The sequence below is a fragment of the Rhinolophus sinicus genome, chromosome 5 (assembly GCF_057876585.1).
Source record: "Rhinolophus sinicus isolate RSI-liver-muscle chromosome 5, RSI-T2T, whole genome shotgun sequence".
NCBI lineage: Eukaryota > Metazoa > Chordata > Mammalia > Chiroptera > Rhinolophidae > Rhinolophus > Rhinolophus sinicus.
In genome coordinates, this window is record NC_142505.1 from 27,607,704 (window position 1) to 27,630,815 (window position 23,112).

At 39.6% G+C, this 23,112-nt stretch overlaps 1 protein-coding gene across 1 annotated transcript in view; it reads right to left on the reverse strand.

The window, feature by feature from the left end:
• Positions 1–23,112, reverse strand: part of KCNH8 (potassium voltage-gated channel subfamily H member 8) — a 323,786-nt gene that overhangs the window by 191,131 nt on the left and 109,543 nt on the right. Inside the window, exon 3 of the mRNA XM_019726038.3 lies at positions 7,020–7,151. Within this exon, the coding sequence (XP_019581597.2) occupies positions 7,020–7,151 (132 nt within the window). The remainder of the gene's footprint in view (positions 1–7,019; positions 7,152–23,112) is intronic.

Sequence of the window (23,112 nt, forward strand, 5' to 3'; positions counted from 1 at the left end):
GCAAAAGAGGCAAAGCCTGTTTGCTGATGAAGGTTACATTTTCATGGAGTGGGGAACAATTATAAGCTAACTATAGAAAAAGGTTGTTTCAGGTAAGCATAGACGCTATGAAGACAATGAACAAAGATGTGATAGAGTGGACGCAGGTGGGCAACTTCAGACAAGATGGTCAGCGAAGGCCTTTCTAAGGAGTGTGTGTGGTACAGGCTTCTCAAACTCTGATGAGTCTGTGAATCACCTGGGGATCTCGTTAAAATGCAGATTCTGATTCAGAGTTCTTATGTAGGGCCTGAGATTCTGCATTTCTAATGAACTTCCAGGTGAGGCCAATGTGTCAGGTTCCCCTTGGACCACAATTTCAGTAGTGAGGACTTTAAATAGAAATGAGAATGGTAAAAAGAATTGGGTCAGGAGCTATCAGTTTCAATGACAATCATGTGTAGAAGCTTGGGGAAGAAACTGAGACAAGCCCAGCCTTCTTTCCACCTCATTTCCAATATTCTTTCATTTGTTGACATAGGGCATGGTGACAAAGGCATGGTGCTCCAGGGCATGGTGCAAAGATATGAGCTCTGAGACCAGACAGTCCTGTGTTTCAGTCTTTACAGCACTGAGGCTTTTGGCAGTGCACGTACTCTAAATCTCACTATTCTATGTTATAGGATCCTTGCGTAATCATCTGGCTGGCTTATGGAAAATAGTCAATAGATAATTAGACACTCTAGATTGGCTGACACAATCTTCCTTCCAAACCCTTTCTCTTTGGCTACTTCTACTATACGGGTATAAAAGCTTAAGACATAGACCAAAAGACCTTGGGTTTAATAGCCATTTTTGCAGCTAAAGATGACCATGGCTGTAGGACAGAGTCATGGTCAATGACATATTGATGGAAATCCCTGGCAGAAGAGGGAGGCAAAAGGAAGGACATTCCTTTCTGCATTCAAAGGTGAAGCCTTGTAGGGAGAAGCCCTTGCCCTTTCCTTCACTCTTCTTTCCATCTGCACAACAGAAATGAGTTCCAAAGGTTCAACAGGAATCTTATAGCCCCAAGATGAAAAATATGAGGACGGCAAATAGCACGTGAAGGACAGCAGAGCAGAAAGGCAAAAAGAGATAGAGTCTGAGGGTCCATGATTGTTGCGGCTGCAATCATGGACTGCTCAGCTCCAGACTCTTCAAAACGTGAGGAAAATAAACCCCTATTGCTTAAGCTTATGTGAGTTAGGTGTTCCGGTTCTTGTAGGTAAATGCAATTCTTATCTAATTATTTAGTACAGCTATTATTTCTCCTGAAAATATTTGGTAATAGGGCAAAGCAGGTCCAACATAAAACATGTATCAGTGTACTTAATAATAGCAACCTGCTGTTCCCTGCCAAAAGTTAGATGGCAGAATCTAACCTGCCAAAACTTAGCTGCATTTGAATCCTGATTAGTATTACCACTGAAGAGAATCCTTCATACATCAACCTCTAAATTCTCAAGACAAATTTGAAGTGCCCACTTTTTAGAAATTGTAATTGAAATCCCCCAGTTCTGGGATAACTGATGATGCTGTTGCTACATAATGAATACACCAGTGACAACCATGATTTCAAACGAAATCTGGGGCACCTTTTAAGAAATAAACAGAACCACTGCACTGGTCCCTGTGCCTGAAAAAACAAGGCACATATTGTTATAGCCAAGTGGTTTAAATGGAAAACAAAATTAGCAGAATGTATGAATAGATGCGGAAAAAAAAAAAAAAACGATTGGAAAATTGAGACATGCAACTGTGTACAGAGAAAAGGAACTTTTAAAGGAAACTAAACACTGTCACATAGGTACAGGCCCTTTCATAAAATTAATTAATCAGCAGGTTTGTAGTCGGTGTCTGTTATGTGCAGGCACTGTAAGAAACTGAAAGACAAATGAAGTAGAGCGCCAGCTTCCAGGTTCTGAAGGGTTTGGGAAAGACAAGATAAGCCAGCAGTAAGACATGGAATGGCCTAAGGGAAGGACGCGCATTATGAACTAAGGTGGTTCAGGTGAAATGACAGTAAAGAAAAGAGGTGACATATTCATGCTGAATAGCAGTGTCAGAGATGTTCCAAGTGAGGGAAAGTTTGAGGACCTGGGGGGACACAAGAAAAGAGTGTGAGTTTCATTAGCTGAGTGTGAACAGACCAGCTTAGCTCATCCAGAGCTTTCAATTAGGTTTGAAAGTGGAATGGTAGCTGGAGAGTAGATTGTCGGATGCATTATACGCTGATTCTTAAGTAATTGCAACTTCAGACCTGCTGACATGAGCTAAGAGCACATCTCTTTAGAGTTTAAAAAAGTAAGTGCTGCCTCTTCGTTGGTGCTTCCTCCGTGCATGAGCAACATTGGTGTCCCTCTCAGTGTCCAAATCTCTTTCTAAAAGGCCAGCAGTAGATTGGGTTAGGCCCCATGCTGATGGCCTCATTTTACATTAATTAGCTCTGTAAAGGCCCTATATCCAAATACAGTCTCATTCTTGGTGCTTTGGGCTAGGGCTTCAGCATATGAATTTGGAGGGGACACAATTCACTCAATAACAGCCCCCAAAACCGAAACCTGGGGTTCATCCAGTCCTCCTTTTTCTTCACCTCCCATTATCAAGGTTTACTTGTTCTATCTCTGCGCAATACCTCCATACTGTCTAAACTCCTTAGAAAGATGTAATACAATCTTTAAGATTTAAGCCCTGTCTGCCTGTCTAGCGTTGAAGTTCAACTCTCTGACTTAAATAATCTACTTCTGAACAAAAGTCAACTATTCGTTATTCTAGCTCCTGAAATTAACATCCCTTCCTTTCAGTTTGTCACACCTGACTTGTCTTTCAAGATTTGCTTCACTATTATCTTCCCTGTGAAGAAGGTCTCCTTGACTCTGCTGCAGTTCTTGCTGGCCCCATCCTACTTTTTCCCCTTGTCTGGGAAGAACTTGCCATTTTTGCCGCTCTATCATTGAATATATGTTGCAAATACTGGAACTATGTCTTTCATAAAATCATGAGCAAAATAAAAATCTCAATAAATAGAATGTACACACCAGAGTTTAGGTGTATGAAAGTCCTAGTTCTACCATTTTTTACTATGCCATTCATCTTTGTCAAGTTACTTAAATTCATCAGCAAATAGGAATAGGAATAATACCTATTTCATACAGTTATAATGAGAAGTAAATGAAGTAATCAATTAGCATGAAGCAGAGACTCAATAACAGGTAGCTCTTTTTATAAAACCTATGGAATATACAAATGACCGTAACTATCTTTTATTGAGCATAGTCTGTATGCTCTGTGCTATGTAATTTGCATGTATTACCTCTTATAAACCTTGATAAAGTTAATTCATATATCAGGACCCACAAAATGAAGCTCCCCCACCCCCACCTCAGTGGCCCAGCACATGTTACAAGTCTAAGTCAACCTGGACTTACAGGAAACACCTCGCAAGGAATCTTAATGTACACCAATCACAATCCTCCAACTAAGCTTTAACTAGTTTATCTTACCCTGAAAAATAGGACTTGCTAGATTTATAAGGAAATCCTCAGCCTCCTAGCCAATGATGCCTTGTTTCTGTGTCGTTTCTTCTATTAATAATTCCCTGTACATCTCACCATTGCCCTAAATCCCCTGGGAACAGTACTCCATTGCTTGTGAGGTTCTGTCCTCCCCCAATCCATGAATTGTTTTCCCTTGCATAAAGAACATCAAACTCATTACCAAATTGTATTATTTTTGTCATTTGACAACAGATGTAGACATGTATGATTACCCCATTTTACAGATGAGGAAACAGTCTCTGAGAGGGTAAGCAACTTGTCTAAGGCCTAATAGTCCACATATGATGGAACCAGGATTTGAGCTGAAGTTTGGATGATCCAAAGCATACTGTCTCCATTTTGACATCTCTAGATGTAATTCAATAATGAAGGCAGAGTAGGTGCTCCATAAATATTTGTTGAATTAATCCATTATTAATTCACTTTTAAATTAAAATATTTCATACTGATAGGAAAAGCAGTAAACAGAGTCTCATACCAAATAACTCAGTAATGCTAGACATAGATATAGAAGTTAGTGGCTTACAGACTATTTTTAGAATAGAAGTAAAACATATGTCAAAAAAGGAGGGTATTTTAAAAGGTGGTAAAAAAAAAAACACACCAGATTTTTGTTGACCTCTCTCTCTCTCTCTCTTTCTCTCTCTCTCTCTCTCTCTCTCTCTCTCTCTCTCTCTCTCTCTCTCTCTCTCTCTCTCACACACACACACATACATACCAGATCCCCAGCTGAAAGCCTTTGAGTGTACAAATAGTACTTTGCATTTTATGCTAATCTTCCATCAATGCTATTCAGTGATGGAAGCATTGTACAGTATATCTACCTTGTTAGCCTTTTCTGTAAAAGGTTTTCCCTCATTTCAAATAAAACCCAAACAAATGTAGATATCAATGATTGAAGTACTTTTAAAAAATAGAAGTGTACAATTTATATCTCTTAAATAAAGTCCATCATGTGAGCTTCGGTAGAAAATTCATTTTAAAGACCACAAACCTTATTTCTACAACTGAGGTGAACTTCAGTGATATCATTGGTCTGAGATGCAATATCAGGTCAAGTCAGGCTGCTTGCTCACTCAGTTTCCTAGTTCTGTGATGCAATACTGCTCCAGTTACATACTGACATTTGAATAATTTTTCACTTTTCTTGAAGTTCTAAAAATATTATACACTAAGGTGTGCTTTTCCTGCAAGACATGCCATCAACTGGTGAATTTTAAGGTGTTTTTCTCTAGTAAATGCAGTTAAAAAAAAGGAGAGATACATACTTCACTATATTTTATAACCATGCTGGCTTGTAATAGTTACTTTACCTCTATAAAAATATTACATAATTTTGTGGGACACATATAATAAGGTAGCAACAGAAAAAATATGTTCTTGAGTGTTCGGTATATATTTAGTTTTATATTTCTAACTACACATATATGTGAATGTATAATACATAATACACACACATATATATTTAATATAGGAATAATTTTATTCAAATAATTCTTACTGTGGCATAATAAGAAATATATATTTGGTCTTTGTCTCCACCCCCTTGCCACCCACAACACTATAACCCTTGAAAAGTGTGGCGCAAAGAGTTCTTTTAAATGTTAATAAAAAACTGGTGGCTGGGGGTCCCTAGGTAGCTTAAGCATGGAAGCTAGTTGCCAGAAAGACTAAGGCAAGATTAGAAGGTTGGAACTATCAGCCCCACTCCCTAACCTTCCTGGGAGAGGAGAGGGGCTGGAGATTGAGTTAATCACAAATTGCCAATGATCTAATCAATTGTGCCTATGGAATGAAACCTCTAGAAAAACTAAACAGCAGGGTTTGGAGGGCTTCTGAGTTGGTGAACACATTGAGATGCTGGAATGTGGCACACCCAGAGCAAAAGCCTAGCAGCTCCCCAAACCTTGCCCTATGTATCTCTTCCATTTGTCTATTCCTGAGTTGTATCCTTTGTAATAATGTAAGTAAAGTGTGTCCCTACATGTTGTGAGTCATTCCAGCAAATTATCACATCTGAGAAGGGGGAGGGGGAGAGTATGAACCCCTGGCTTTGTAGCCAAGTTGGACAGAAGTGTGTGGGTACACTGGACACCAATGCTTGTGATGGTATCTGAAGTGAACCCTTAAACCTGTGGAGACTGACACTAACTCTGGGTAGTTAGTGTCAGAACTTCATTAAATTAGAGGACACCCAGTTGGTGTCCAGCAAGTTTTAGAACTGGTTGTCGGTATGGAAAAAATCCACACATTTGGTATCAGAAGTGTTGTGAGTAAATACAGTTCCTAATGACCTTTGGTATTCCTAAAATACAAAACAAACAAACAAACAAACAAAAAACTGAAAATAAAAACTGCACACACTGATTTTCACATTTTCTTTTCTCTCATCGGGCAGGTATTCCACTTGCTCTAATATCCAAGTAACTTTAATTGTAAGACTGCCCTGCCCTGTGTATGTAAAATATTTAGCCATGCAAATAAACAGGAAAACAGTCCTGTATTTGCAAACGTTTCAAATAATAGAAGTAGGGGGTGGGGGCGCCAAACCATGAGTGTTCTCCTTTTGTTTTGTCATTTCAAGAGACAATATATTTGAACACTCACACAAATTTTTATAAAGAGCTGGAGTAAAAGAACCCATTCTTAAAAACACATAGTTGTTGAAATGTCAAATAGCTGGTTCTAATAAGGAACTTATGACATAGGACATCCCTACAGTGACAATTGCTTTTTCTCTGGTCACCAAAATATCTCATTCTACTTCTGTTTAAGCAAAATTATAGCACCATTTGTTCAGTGCTAATTTTTGTCAGCTTACATAAAATGCAGGGAGTTTCTTAATAAGCTATAAACAGGAAATATAAGGTTAGAAACATAGTCTTCGAATCCTTGAAAGGTCATTGAAATGCTTGTTGTCTTAAAACAAATGATTGCCCTGTTGTATTCTATAAGATACAGACCACATTTCTTTTCAACATTCCACGCTAACAACCACTAAACTTGAGTTCTTAATTTCGTACATAAAATGAAATTTTGCACTTTTAAGTTCTCAGTTACTGCACTTTAGATGAAGCTGAGTGATGTATTTTTAATCACATCATTTTAACTTCACTTATCACTATCAATTTATTTTTGTCCCTAATAAAGCAAGATGGTATGAATGTTTATATTCTGATAAATTGTTTTCCTATCCTCATTCTATTTGCATAGGAATATGAACTTCTGGTTCTTGTCGATTGAATCTCTATTACAGAGACGAGACTGTAAATTCATGTGAGTCTCTGTGATTTTGGAATAGGTACCAAATTCTGCCTGCTTACAGTTATGAATATTTATCAGTCACTATTGTTAAAAAAGACAATTTTTTTCGTCTCAGAATTTTTGAGTAAACAATTTCAAAATGTTACCCTGTCAACGTTTGCTGAAAACAGTACAAACCTTCTTTTTTATCTTCTGGAGTAATCTTCACTTTTGTATCTGTTATATCTTTGAATGACGCCAGAAAAAGTACCACATCTCCCTTCTCGTTCTTTATAGGAACAATATCCAGTAGGCACCAAAATGGAGACCCTGCAACAGTAATAAAAACACAGATCAACCATTGCCATGTGTTTTTTCCTGTGAAAATCTCAATAATTAGTGGTACAGTTAATAGAGGCCTTACTGTTTTCTTCCATCCCACAAATGCCCCCCAAAATCTTAAAAAGGTCAGTTTTCAGATTCCATAAATGTCTAGCCCATATACATACCTCTTCATTCCCAAATGAAATGCTGTCTCTGAAAATAAGGCAGTATTTTAAACAAAAACACTTGTCTGTGCTGAGACATTCTACTTCCGTCTTTCAAATTGTATTCCTTCTTTGAACTTGTTGACGGTGCAGCATTCCTCTTCATGAAGCATCATTGCCGTTTCCCAACCCCAGCACACACTGGTTCATAAATAAAGACCTTTGTAGGAATTTGCCCTTGTAAAAACCTTGGTAGGAATTTGCCAGAGGTCTATTTAATCAATTTAAAAATCAATGACTGTTCACCAGAATGGTTAAAACTAAAAAATGATGGAAAACTCCGAATGTTGGGTAGTCACTTAACCTGTCCTACGTTTGCTGGCTGGTAGCAAATTAGTACACATACTTTAAAAACGTTTGGCAGTATTAAGATATATTCTCACAACACAACATTATACAGCCATGTGAATGAGCAATGTACAATAATTGACAATGAAGTGGATGAATATCACTAATAAAATGTCGAGCAAAAGTAGCCAGACACAAATGAATGCAGTATGAATACATTTACATTAAGTACAAAGACAGGCAAAACTAATCTACTGTGTTAGAAGTCAGGTAAGTGGTTACCTCTGGGAGACTGTGATCAGAAGGGGATATGGGTCGGGGGGTTCAGGGATGCCGGTCAACTTTTGCCTCATGATGTTCATGTTGTTTACGTAGAAGTGTTCCGTTTTTGAAAACTCATCAAACTCTACACCTTTGCTATGTGTATTTTTCATTATGTATGTTTTATTTCAAGAATGTAGTTTAAAAAGTGATACAGTTCAATTCTATTTTTTGAGCAAAATAACTACAAGAAATATCATTAATACACTCAAGAACAAGCCTAAGTCTTATGTTTTGAAATGTTTTTATATATTTTTAAAAAGTACATGTTAAAAATATATAAAAATCCCTGCACTGGATTTCCTACTAAAAAACATTCCTGGGCAGAAATAGTTGAAAATTATGGAAGACTTATTGCTTGAAAAGTAAACTATTAATCTATTCACACACAATGTTCCTTCATTTTCTTTTTGATGGGGAAGAAAATCAAAACTTCAGTACTGTGAATTTCCATCTTACTTGGGAATTGAGCTCAAAGTTGGGTATAAGACAAAAATAATAGGTTCAGGGATATCCTTGATATTTTGACTTGATTCATAAATACTGTATTAGATCTCACAGTTTCCCACACAGCTGATGGGTCCATCCAGCCTTGGAATCTATCATTTTTTCCTTCAGTTGAGCACCAGATGAAGCAGTTGATTTGTATTTAGGGGGCCACCTGACAGAAAAATCATATTTTATTATAGCTGTTGGTATTGTATTTTTTGAAAAGTGTGTTTGAATTCACATGCAATAAATGATGTGCATCCACTCTGCATAGTATGCATGAAATACGTGCCTGTCCCACACATCCTTCTAATAGATTCAAAGTCATAACTTCTTTTTTCTCTTTTGATTCAGACCTATGGTATCCTTTCAGTCACCTTCCTTCATATCTATGCCACAGCAATTCCATTGCAGGACTGGGTCACCAGACTCCAGGAGACGTGGGCTCCAACCACAGCTCCAACATTAACCAGCCATGTGACCATAGAGAAGTCAATTAACTTTTCTGCAACTTGGTTCCCTTGATCATAACACAGTTACATCCTTCAGTCTAGGGTGGATATAGTCCCCCCAAAATGTGAGACAGTAAATCAATTCTATGGTGTATGACCAATGGAGAAACCTCATAAATAAGCCATATTCTGGGCCAAATACTGTTATCCGCATCATCCCAGAATTGCTCTTACTTCAGATTTTTTCTATGGCTACTACTTCAAGTTGAAAGCCTTTTTTTTTCTTTCTTTTTTTTTTTTTTCTTTTTACTAATTCTGTAGCTATGGTAGGAACGAAAAGAACCATCAGGCCGACCTATCAATCAGACCCTAGAGACAGTAATAACCGGGATGTGGAATAATGGTATGAATATGATATTTCGGTTCACAGTTTAAAGCATCTCTCTGTCAATTACCTTGTAAGAGCATCACCCAAATCAGAACAGAGGCTATTAATTTTCCTGAAAATCCATTTTATCTATGCACTCAAACAAGCATCGTTATTGTCTCCACAGAGCCTTTGCACAGGTGCACCAATGTATTTTAGAGAGAGGCAAAAGCACAAAATGAGGTGAAAGCCAGGAAATAGCTGCCAACACTCCAATATTCTCTAATCAGCGCTTGAGGCACACCTGTCATTTCACATCATGTTCCGGGACAGCTGAAAGATCACTTAGAGGTTTGTCTTTAACGATACAATGAGATGCGATCTTTGACATTTCACAAATTCAGTAAAATGTCATTCGTAGGGGTCCCTCTAAATTCAAGTTTTACAATGGTTTGGCATTAACTAGGCTGATGTCTACTTTCCCATAGCACATACATTTTTTAAAAAAAAGTGTATTAGGGAAATAGTGTAAGGGACACAAGGGTATTTTCTTCCTCCCTCCCACCCTTCCTTCCTTCCATCCTTCCTTCTTCCCTCCTTACTTTTTCCTTTGTTCTTTCAACTGCTCCTTCAGATATATCTAAACCAACTGCCTTACAAGTATGGCTTTGGGTACCTCTGAAGGTAGAAAGCAAGGCATATCACACTTGCTTCTTCATCCAGAAACTGGATAGATGCCCAAGTCTACCAGTCAGGTTCAAAACAAGACCTTTCACACAATTTGCTCATGTATTTCTACCTTCTCTGTTCTCCTAAATCTCTCCACCAGTCCCTCTGGCCTGGCTCTGTGACAAAATCGTCAACCTTATGTGACTAAGACCCTTACAAGACCCCCAGGGTCTGCCTCTTCCTCTTTCATCCATGAGCACAGTGATGGATACACAACGCCTTTCAGTTAGCAGTGATTCAGGCCTGGTACGGGAAGTCTCTCTGAGGGCTAAGGTTGGAGGCAGCAAACCCCTTAGCCTCCAACACAGCGATGAGAAGGATCCTTAAAAGCAGGGTTAGAAGGCAGAAGTTTTGTGTCATTTTTAACTCCTTTTGTATATAGCAGCCAATAATTACCATGTGGGTTGGTGAGTACTGAAACAGATGAGGCTTTTCCAGGGTTTAAGTTAATAACACCTTTAATTTCCATAAATACAATTCGTGGGGAGACAACAGGGTTTATACCCTACATGGTAAAATGTATTTTCAGAATTGCGTAAGTAATTACACAGAACTTAAATCTGGTGGAATGTCCCATGTCTCCATTTTGGTGCTTTCTTTTTCGTCACTGGGCAACAAGGTTACAGGAGAATTTGACTTGCTAATATGAACAATTGTAAAATAGATTTATATGCATACATATACGCCCCAAAATGATTATATCTGGTAATAAGTAAATACTATGATAAGGTTCCCAGCATAAGTTCATGGTTTAATAACTTAATACAAGAAGGTACAGATATAAAGAAAACTGGGTTGTGAGTTGTCCCCTTCTCTTTAATGACTATGCTATTTTGATGAGTTACAAGTTGCGTTTCTCAACGTAACATAGTAGCACAGTGTGGGAGATGAACACTTTGCATGTTCTCGTTTCTTGTATCAAGCAGGATTTTGACTGGCTTTTTAATGATAAATACTTGTGACCTTCTGTTTTTGAAATCATGGCAATAATATAATACCCTGAATGTTCCCAGCATCAGTATCATGTGACCTAAACATTTTCAGATGCTCCTCACATTTCACATTGAATCTGATGAGTCTTGTTCTCTACACCTGTTATCTCAGTGGTATTTATTTTATGATGTGGTGACAATTGGGCAGGTTTTAGAAATTAGTCTAGGGGATGTACGAGTATATTGGGGTTTGGGTGGAAAAATGGGTGCAGGTAAGTCAACGAGGCCACTGTTAATGGTAGCCGAGTGAGGGGACACTGCATCTGTAGCAGAAAGGGTAGGGCAGCCAGGGGAGAGTTACAGCGTCACCGCAGAGCTCTTAGATGGCCCTCCGCTGTATCACATTTGCCATCGCCCTGTTCTGGCCTTAACCATCTCTTACCCACTCTTCAAAAGTAAACAAACAAACAAGTATTGTCCTTGCCACTAGGCTTCCTCCCATGCTGCTTGCAATAGCTGGGAAAATACAGGGTTCTGATGAAAAACTCCCAGTGGCTTTTCACTCTTTGCTTAAAGCATTAGCAGGACATTCCAAACTCGTATGAATATGGGAGGTCTATTTTCAAGAGACTAGAAAGGAAAACGGGAGTGGGATGGGTCGTGTGAAGAGGTGAACTAAAGGAAGTGTCATATTAAAAAGGAGGGGGGAATCCCCCGGAGTCCCCAGAGCTGTGTGGGAGACAAGTACCTATACCAAGGCATGGAAGCACTGATTCTTCGGTGAAACCGCAGGTAAAGGCTTCACGTTATCAGCAGAGAACGCCTCTTCCAAGGACCATCCAGCTATAGCGCAGCTCATACATGTTTTAAGTCTTTGCTCAGTCCCCACGAATTCGCCTTGAGAGGACACCCCTCCTCCAAACATTCCAGGATTCTAGTGAACCAAAGGAAAGGGCACAGGGGCCCTGATACCTTTTGTAGCAGTGGAGGGTGAAGTGGGGTTGGTGGGAGATGAAGTGAACCAGCTGGAGACCTCCCTGAACTGGGCAGTGGCTAAGGACACCTTTCGTTTCAATTTTTAATGAAGAACTCATAAAACAATGTGTTTTCCTTTTTTTTTTTCCTGGAAGAATGCACACATGATATTAATAATAGTGGATTGTGGGATTATAGTTTATTTTTTTCTTTTTTCTCAGGAGCCTTCCTTATTTTCAGTTTTTCTAGAATAAGCGTGAGGGAGTATATGGTGGGATTCTGGCAAGTATAGAGGTTTAGGGTAAGAAATGTAAGGAGTTCGAAACTGGGCAATAAGAGTAATGAGGTCATATTTCTGGGGAAATCAGTTTTTACGTATTCTCCATTATTGAAGTTCTAATAGATATTCCATTTCAAACTTTGAGAAAAGTTTTATGTTAAGTTAGGCTATCTGCAAAAAGAGATAGAGAAAAGAAAGAAAAATGGAAGGAATGAAGAAAGGAAGGAAGGAAGGAAGGAAGGAAGGAAGGAAGGAAGGAAGGAAGGAAGGAAGGAAGGAAGGAAAAATCAAGTGATCCTTAATTGATATGAAGGAGCCAAGTGTTTTTTATTTCCTCTATTCATTTTACTCCAAATTCCCTATGTCCTTAAATAAAATACTGTATTCCTCTCTCAGGAGCATGTGTAGTCACTTCTCTGAAATCTCTAATAATTATGCACAAGAGGAGCTTGGGAACTTGAGATCCAAAGAATATCCCCAAATGTGCTTAGTCAATAGTTCCAACATCCTTGCTCAACAAATCATTTAGTGGATTATTGACCAGTAGAGCTATTACTTGCTTAAGGAAAAGCGAACTGCTTCTGATGATAAATACAGATAATTCTTACCCACAGTTGAAAGGATTTCCCACATATGGTTTAAACACAAATTAAGCCGGGATAGGTTTTGAGGAAGAGCCAGGACACTTGGGTACAGTCTGATGAGAAACAGAAATGAAGGAGGCCTGACTATATAATAAACACAGAAAGGACCTAGTAATAGCTGCCATTTGTAAAGCTTCTATTATGTGCCGGGCACTATCACATGTTTTATATGGATTAAACCTAAACTTCTCACGGATCAATATGACCAGTGTTTTACAAAAATGAACCATATTTTACAAATATGAAAATTGAGATGGGTAATATTTTCTTCAGGGTCACATAGCTAATCTGATGAGAATTTAACCTAAGTCTGAGATTGATTTTCTAATTTTGCTTTATCATGTATTCTAGGAATAATCCTATTCTATGAGCAATAGTTTAGGACTTGAGTTTCATTTCCATGTAACTTTCCTTCCCACCCATGCTGTAGGGCATAATGAGGCACACACTTCTTAAAATTTCATATTATAAAAGAACAAAATAAAGTTTTGGATAATCAACAAATTTCACTCTCAAACCCGTAACAAGAGTAGGGCCTCTATTTGCAACAAGATTCAGCTACTTTAGTTTCAGATGGGAATATATCCTTCATTAAGGCACATACAACACTCATTCTTAATTTTCTTGCGAATCCAGTGAGACAGTGAGCTCAGAAAACCACCAGTGGTGCTGATTCTTAGTTGTTAATGTGAGTGCTCGTGTGATACTGGCTGTTGAGTAGTCTGTGACTCCTGGTGACCCTGTGAATGAGTGATGCCCAAAATGTCCTGTCCTCCACAGCCCTGCTCAGCTTCTGTAGACTCACACCTATGGCTTCTTCTATGGAGTCAGTCCATCTCATATCTGGTCTTCCTCTTTTTCTACTGCCTTCTGTTTTCCCCAGCATTACTGTCTTTTCCAAAGACCCCAGCCTTCCTATGATGTGCCTGAAGTAGGACAGCTTCAGTTTTGTCATTACTGCCTCCAGTGACAGTCAGGTTTAATTTGCTCGAAGACGCACTGTTAATGAACGCCCCACCATGGTGACCTCATTCACAAAGCTTTTACCAGATCCCTCCTCCCAGTGTGTTTCTGCTTCTTGCTTTCCTAGGAAGCTTCAGAAAGGTGATCCCCAGCTCTAGGTAGGACACATAGCAACCTTCTCTGGACTCATCTTTTCTAAGACTGGAAATAAAGAAAACTGAGCCCCAATCAACTCTGAACCATGGCCAATTTTCAATGATCCTCTGGGTGAAAGAATTCCAGATGTGAGGGACATTTGTTACTGAGCAGAAAACTGTCTGCTCCAACAGACTTGGCTTCAGGATTGCTACTTGTAAGCCACTTCTTTCTGAGAACAAGGCATGGAAACAAACTTACTCCCCTGATACTTGAAGAGAAGCAATTTAAGATTTCCTTCAACTTGCAGTTGTTCAGTGAAAAAGAACTTGCTTTAAATGAGAATTTGAGGATCAACTTAACCCTCTGTAATTGCACAAGGTTTTAATCGGAGGAAACTACAGTCTGCAGGGCAATGGGAATAATTGTGGGTGCCAATCAATATATGCCTATATGAACTCAGTCAGCATGGTTAAGGGGGTCTAGGACACTGGAATTAGTGTAGAACCCAAAAGAAAATATTTGGAGATTACATTGCAAACAATTGGACATAAAGTTATTCATTCATTCATTCATTCATTCATTCATTCAACAAATATATATACTTTGTGCTTACTATGGCTGAGAACTGTTTAAGTGTTTGGGTATATCAGTAAACTAAACAAGATGAGATTTTTGTCCTCCAAGTTCTGACAATTAAGTTCACGAACTCATCCTAGAAAGAGTGCTACATACCTCATTGCTGAATATCACTACAGTCACCTTCGAAGTACTCCCCTTGGGAAGCTGTGCACCAATGCCAGCACCTAGTCCACTCTTCAAAGCAATTTTGGAATTCTTTTTCTGGAATGGCCATCAGGGCTGTCATCATATTACCCTTGATGTCCTGAGTGTCATCAAAATGTCTTCTTTTCAATATTTCCTTTATCTTTGGGTAAAGAAAGAAGTCATTGGGGGCCAGCTCAGGTGCATAGGGAGGGTGTTCCAATACAGTTATTTGTTTACTGGCTAAAAACTCCCTCACAGACAGTGTCATGTGAGCTGGTGCATTGTTGTGATGCAAGAGCCATGAATTGTTGACAAGAAGTTCAGGTTGTCTAACTTTTTCATGCAACCCTTTCAGCACTTCCAAATAGTAAACTTGGTTAACTGTTTGTCCAGTTGGTACAATTCATAATGAAAAATCCATGTGATATCAAAAAGGTTAGCGACATTGTAGCAACAAGTTTGCGAATTTCATTGGCATACCTCCTATGCCCTGAGAGAACTTATATTCTACTTTGGAAAGAAAAAAATCAATTATAAATAATTGTATAGTTTATTAGGAGGTTTTAAATGCTATAGCAGAAAGAAACAGTAGAGCAGGGTAAGGTGATATAGCATGTATGGAAAGCTGGTATAGGACTGTAGGATGACATGTCAAAGAATTATTCATGAAAGTGTTACTTAATATTGCTTTTAAATATTAATGAACTACTTGTATATTAATGCTGGTCCTCTTAGGAGCAAATGATGAGGACACCATGATGTAGGTCTGAGGTCAAGCAAAGAAAAGAGGGAAGAAAGGAAAATTGAAGGACAGTGTCCTAGACTGCAGTGTTGTTCTAAGGAAAGGTCACCAAGGCCATCAGGGAGTCATGTAGCCAAGTCAACGCTCAGAGCAGTTCCGCATCTCCCAGGAACAGAATTATCTTAGCATCCCTGCTTCATGCAGTCATTGGGTGAGAGTAGCCCATGGAAAGTTTGGTCTCTGTGCAAACACAGTGATGTGTTTCCGAGCTCAGCAGCTGAAGCTGTCAGCCAATTAATCTCCTATAATCAGAGCTATGAGAGGCACATTCTCATGGTTGCCACATTAGTGTAGCAGACAGCTCATATTTTGGGCAGAATAGCATCCATGTCCCTTCCTCTTGTGACTGCAGCTTCATATTCCATTGGGAACCCAAACTCCTCTGTGCATGGGGTCTTGATAGAACTATCAAACCTGGTGCTCTGACTAGCCCTCACTGGAGGGATGAGCTAACGGTCCACAGTGGACCAATCTGTGTTGTTCTTCTGATAATTTTAATCTTGAAAAGAGGGACCCAAGATCAAAAATGGAAGAAGCAGATTCATTGAATAATGAGGGCCAGAAACATCTTTCCAGTTTTTCCTGCTTCTTAGAGTTTACAGAACACTATGGTTTTCTGCCTTTTTCGAGAGCTGGTTGCTCATTACTTTCTTTGGTTCTATAATTTCAACACATGTTTTCAAAACATTATTATTTTTACCTAAGATAACCAGAATCAATTTATGTTGCTTACGAAGAAACCTAATTACAAAATGACGTATTTAGGAAAGGATAGTCAAGATGTAATGGAAGGAACACAGGGCTTAGATGACATTGCTTGTGGTCGAGTCCTGGATTCTCCACTGACTTGCTGAGTATGCTCAGATATAAGTTTTCCATCTGTCTGCACTGCATCTATATACTGGGTATATGGCTACATTCTCATGTTTAAAAGCTTTAAAGAGGTCAATATATGTAAAAGTATTTTATACATGTTGACTAGTTACACAAAATAAGTGCATTGCCTGTGTGTGGAAAGCTTTGACCTTTTTAACCACACACACAAAAAAAAAATCAGGTAAAGTATAGCTCAATATTAATATTTGTTGAAGCTAGATAATGGTACAGGGGAGGTATTTGTTATAAGATTCCCTGTCTTTTGTGTACATATGAAACATTTCATGATTTTTTTTTTTTAAGGAAACATCCCTCTGGAAAATGGAGAATAATTCAGCATTTACTTGAAAATCTAATATTAAGTTGTAACATGCAAAGTCATTTCAAATTGCTGGAGTTAGAAAAGATCTTAGAAAGTATGAGATGGAATACTTTATTGTAAAGATGAAAATTCTGAGTTCCGAGTAGTTAAATAAACTGTCCAAGGTCAAATGTTCATTGTTGGAAGAGTTGGGACTAGATCTTAAGTCATATGACTCTCAGTTCCTTGGGCTTTGTGCTTAAACATAGGGCATTTCTCCAAACATTAAACAAACACACAAAAAATCACCAAATGGAAAATTTATCACATAAATGAATAATCTAGTTTTGATATATTTAAAGGAAAAAGTATACTATTTGTATATATTATTAATGTTACTCATTAAATAAGCCAGGACATGTAACAAATTCAGCACTGATCAAATCTTTTTTAAGCGATTAGGTTCAAAATTAGAATTTGTGTTTAAAAGGTTGGGCAAGTACGGCAAAAAGGGTATAAAACATGGCCTATGGGAAAAGGCAGAAATCCTGAGACGAGAATTTGGAAACAAGGAAATAGGAATTGAAAAGACGTGGTTAAGGATCTCAGGACAATTCTCCAGTGTATAAATAGAAGATTGCAGTTTTAGGTGTCAAGTGACCACTTTCCAAGAACATGCAGACAACAAACACACTGAACATTGCTTCCATTGTGTGAGCTCCACTCAGCAAAGACTCATGAATGCTGTGCCAGATCGCCATGAGTCATAGCTTGGCAGGCATGGGAGACAAAACAGCTCGAGGCTTCCTCAACTTACTGTTTCTCTCCTAAAATGCAGCTGATACCTCACCAGAAACTTGAGGCCAAACCCCAGTGCCTGGGTAAGCATTACTGTATCCACCATGCTCAGGTGAGTTATGGGCAATGACAAAACTTCATCAAGACAGACATTGTTAGTGAAAAATCAATCTGCACATAGCATTTCTCAGTAGCTTCCATATGATTATAGGCATAATCCTCCAACAACAAAAAAGTACATTTTGAACCCATACATGTAATTAAAACACGACAAATCAAAATTCACCTAAACCATGTGGGCTCCGATTTATCATTCAGCCTAGCAGATTTGGTACATTCATCTTCAGAGGTCAGCAAACTAGTTCTGCAAAGGGCCAGATATTAAATAGTTTTGTAGCGTATACAGTCTCTGTCTCAGCTACCATATTTTGCTGTACATAACGCACACTTTTTTGCCCAAATTTGTGAGGGAAAAATAAGGATGCGCATTATACATGGGTAGTACTAATTTCGTATCTATATAAATGTTTTTAATTCTTTTATTTATGCTTATGAGTTAAAAGTGTAACTCTAGAAATCAATAATGATATCATAATCAAAATAATACCCTGGAATACGATAATCGGTTTTGTTGAACTTAAAACAATTTTGCAACGACAAAGAGTTCTTGGACTTCGATGATGCATGTAAATATCGTAAATTTATTACCAGTACATAAAATCTCTTGTACCTTGTATCTGTTCTTGTGTTTTGTAACTATTTGTTACATAAAATTTCTTGTATCATAATATGTTAAAAAATAAATGCTAGGGCCAGCCTGGTGGCTCAGGCAGTTGGAGCTCTGTGCTACTAACTCCAAATGCTGCCGGTTCAATTCCCACATGGGCCAGTGGGCTCTCAACCACAAGGTTGCCGGTTCAACTCCTCAAGTCCCGCAAGGGATGGTGGTCTGCGCCCCTGCAACTAACAACGGCAACTGGAACTGGAGCTGAGCTGCGCCCTCCACAACTAAGATTGAAAGGACAACTTGACTTGGAAATAAGTTCTGGAAGTACACACTGTTCCCCAATAAAGTCCTGTTCTCCTTCCCCAATAAAAATCTTAAAAAAAAAGGGGCCGGCCCGGTGGCTCAGGCGGTTAGAGCTCCGTGCTCCTAACTCCGAAGGCTGCCATTTCGATTCCCACATGGGCCAGTGGGCTCTCAACCACAAGATTGCCAGTTCAATTCCTCGAGTCCTGCAAGGGATGGTGGGCAGCGCCCCCTGCAACTAAGATTGAACACGGCACCTTGAGCTGAGCTACCACTGAGCTCCCAGATGGCTCAGTTGGTTAGAGCACGTCCTCTCAACCACAAGGTTGCTGGTTCGACTCCCGCAAGGGATGGTGGGCTGTGCCCCCTGCAACTAGCAATGGCAACTGGACCTGGAGCTGAGCTGCATCCTCCGCAACTAAGATTGAAAAGGACAACAACTTGAAGCTGAACGGCACCCTCCACAACTAAGATTGAAAGGACAACAACTTGACTTAGAAAAAAGTCCTGGAAGTACGCACTGTTTCCCAATAAAGTCCTATTCCCTTTCCCCAATAAAATCTTAAAAAAAAAAAAAAAAAAAAAATCTTAAAAATAATTTGAAAAAAAAAAAAAGCTAAAATTCCTTTATAATACAAAAACAAGTACCTAAATGTAAACAAATAAAAACTTGAATTATAGAATTAAATTGAAAGATTTTTTTTTCCCCCTGAAAGTTTGGGCCCAAAATGTGGGTGCACATTATACACGGGAGAGCACATTATGCACGGCAAAATACAGTTCTTAACTCTGTTATAGTTCTAAAATAGTAACAGGTAATACATAAACAAATGAGCATGGCTGTTTCCAAAACACACACACACACACACACACACACTAGGTCTGCCAATTAAGTTAGTGAACTTGTTGCATATCAGAGGGATTATTCATTATGAATTTTACCAACTGGACAAAGAGTTAACCAAGTTTACCATTTGGAGGTGCTGAAAAGTTTGCATGAAAAAGTTAGATGAAAACAACCTGAACTTTCCATCAACAATTCATGTAAAATAGGCTGAAGTAGGGGGTGTGCTAGAATGGGAATAAGGGGAGAAGGGAAGGTGGAAAGGGAAAGGATGATTTGAAAGAGAGACTATAGACTGGAGCCAGCTCATGAGTGGCCTCACATGCCAGACTCAAAGAAGGCAATGAGGAACCACTGAAGGCTTTGTCAGAGAGGAGTAGAATGATCAGATTTGCACTGTAGGATGACGGCTTTGGAGGCAGTGAGGAGAGAAGATTAGAGGGGGCATACATGGAGACTGGGCCACCAGTTAAGTGCAATTGTTGCATGTCAGACGCCGCGTGATGGGAGTCTGGACAAAGGCAGTGTCAGGAAGAATGGCTTTCTGTATCAGGGCAAAGGGTCCAGGTAGGGGCCTTAGAGATCTGAATTTCTGGTACAAGTTATTGTGTAAATTGGATAGGGGTCCTGGAGTGAAAGTTCATCAGCGAGCAATAAAGTACAGCTCTATTTTCAATTGTAGCCAGCCAATATTATGTAATTATTCATGTTGAATATACTTTAAAGATGTCTGGAATGACATACTTTTTTGTTAATTTTATAATTCTCATAAAATTCAAACAGTACAGAGCCTCTTGGTTAAGACAGCACAGAATCTTTATAGGATCTTTCTGAAGATGGTCCCATGCTCATGACTTTCTAGTAAGGTGAGGAGGAACTAAAACCAGCCCACTGACCAGGGCTCAGCGTCACCCCAGGGCCAGGCGTTAGATTCAGGTCCCTAACTGTGAGGTTCTGAGGGCCTGGCACTCTGGGAAATGCGAGTAGTCAGTTTCTTCTTGTCGGGGGAACAAATCAGGGGAGAAAGGTATATTTGCTGAATTGCTACAAGGTTCAGAACTGGCTTCACCACCATGCAACCTATGCAGTCCAGAGGCCCCATACTCAGAAGGGCCCCAGGCTTTGGGTCCATGATCTGCTGTCGCTGTCTTGAAATTTTTAGTAATATCTTTTTTTTTTTTTTTTTTTTAAACAAAGAGGTCTGCATTTTCACTTTAGAATGGCCCCTATGTAGCTTGCCCTGATAGTGTATGTCGAACAATGGTTATCGCACTTGGTGCTTCATCAGACATCTGTGAGGGTGGCATTGCTATCTCTGTTTTAGAGAAGATCAAACTGCAGCTCAGACAAGCAAAGCTGCTTCACTAGGGTACATACTTAGGGAGTGGTAGGGGCTAAGGTTCCACGCCAAGTCTTTCTAACTATCGCTCCCTTTATACTAGCTATTCAGAGCTAGTGCTCGGCCCCGGGCACAGTAAACGCAACGGGAAGAACTCTGCCAGGGCTTGATCCTCCAAGTTCAGTATCATTTCTTCCCACCATAGAGAAAGCACCTTTAAAGTAATAAGCCTCACTTGTGTCAAAAAGAACTTGTTTCACTCCAAATATTCTCAAACATTGTTGGTGTTTATATTTCATTTCCAGCTCACAAAGATGGAGTAATGAATAGCCACAGGTACAAAATTGAGTAACTCAATGGGTTCTTTCCTTGTTAGTTTGCCAGTTATTCCCCGACGGGCATGTATAGCAGCTGGGCAAGTCCACCCATCCACTCTCCTAGACCAGGGGCAGGTGAGGGAACACCACGGGCTTCTGGCGTAGGAAGCAGAGGTTGGCCATGTCCACGAGCATGGCCTAGTGTTTCAGAGTATGGGGGTCAGGAGTTGGACTGCCAGGACTTGGATTCCAGCCCTGCCACTTAATTTCTCTGTGAGTCAGTTTCTATAACTGTGAAATGGGATATGAATAGGATCTGCCTCAAGGGGTCGATGAGAGGACTAAATGAAGTCAGGCACAGGCAAAGAGCAGAGCACAGAGCTTGAGCAGCAGTGAACACTCAGTAAATGTCAGCGGTCACTGTTTTTTGCAGTCGTGTGTTAGGTCAGGAAGGTTGGCCTTGAAGAAGTGAAGGTATGCAGGAAATCTAGTCAGGCAGGAACAGCGACTGCTCAATCTCGGCAGGACAGGCAGAGCTAAACAATTCCCCAGGAACGTACTGAGGCCTGATCTACACGCCTGTCTCACTTTGTTCTGATCATTCTGGCTGGAGAGCCTAGGTGAACACTTCAATAACTGGTCTGACATAAAACTCCTGCTCGTTGATTAAACAATGCAACCTTAACAGTGGGTACAGAAAAGAACAAGCTTTCTGTGAAAGCAGCTTGTTCAGACATAGGAGACGTAGACCGGGAAAGCTGTCTACCTTTCCAAGTACAAAGCTTGAATACATGCAGGCGATAAGATCAACTGCAAGAGTCTCCTTCAGCATGTTCTTTCTGAGCCCTTTGCCTTCCTGCTACAATTACTTTGAAGCTGTTGACTGTATTTGCATTTCTGAGCTTCGTCTCTTGAATGCAAAAGTCAGGGGACTGAAATATAGTATATTCTATCAAGACTGGCAAGACATATGGAGAATCATCATAAAATCATAAAATGCTTTCTATTTTGGGGCATGCAAAGTCTCAAGTAAGGCCTCAGAGAAATCAGGCTGAGAACAGCAATAAGCATCTGACCCAGAAGTCGCTAATACACTTAGTTGTAGGAAGCATGGTCCCTATTTGGTGGCCCTTCAGACATTACAAAACCTGCAAAATTTTACAAGCATCAGCATTAAATGTTCTCTTGTCTCTTGCTACATACAGACATACATACTCAACAAATGTGTTTCTACAAATCTACATGTGGAGTTTGTGAAACGTGGCTGCACATTTTTTTGGCTCTCTTCCTATCAAGAGTGGGGGTCTAGATCCCCTTCTCATAAATCTGAGCAGACTTGTGGCTGCTCCCTTCACAATCCCAATACGATATGGAAGACGTTGTGCTAGGTGACTTCCTAAACTAGATCACAAAAGGTCTTGCATCCTCTGCCTGGTTCATGGAACAGTAGACTACCCAGAGGCCTCCATGCTGAAGAGGTTGTGTGTAGGCACCTCAGTCGACTGTCCCAACTGATCCCAGACTTTCAAGATGCCAGACATGTGAGTGAAGCCATCTGAGATCCTCCAAGGCGGTGCATCTTCCATCTGAACCCCACCTACCAACCAACCTCGGCTGACTCCAAAAGGAAGAAGAATCATTCGGCCAAGCCCAGCTGGATTCCTGACCCACAGTATTGTAAGATATAATAGTTGCTATTTTAAGCCACTAAGGTCTGAGGTAGTTGTTACACAGCATTAGATAACTATAAATGGTGTTGTGCTTCCTTGGCTCTATAAGCCTGTGAGTAAGAATATGGTTGTATCCATTTCACCGAAAAAAGTTTCCAAGATCCCACCTTTATTAGCTTTTCAGGAAACTGATTCGCCATTGGGTTCTTCGTAAAATTTAGAAAAAATTGTCTCCACAATTTGGTCTGCTTGGCTCCCATTAATGCAACACTGGAAGTTCCACATTGTCTTCCAGGCTCATGTCAATGCTTTCAGTTGCTACCGAAGGGACCATCCCATTCAAAATGAATGCCCATGGTGGGTGCTGTGGCTTTGAGAGCCTGAATAGCCCGAGGGGATCTCTATGAAAAATATTGCACTTGC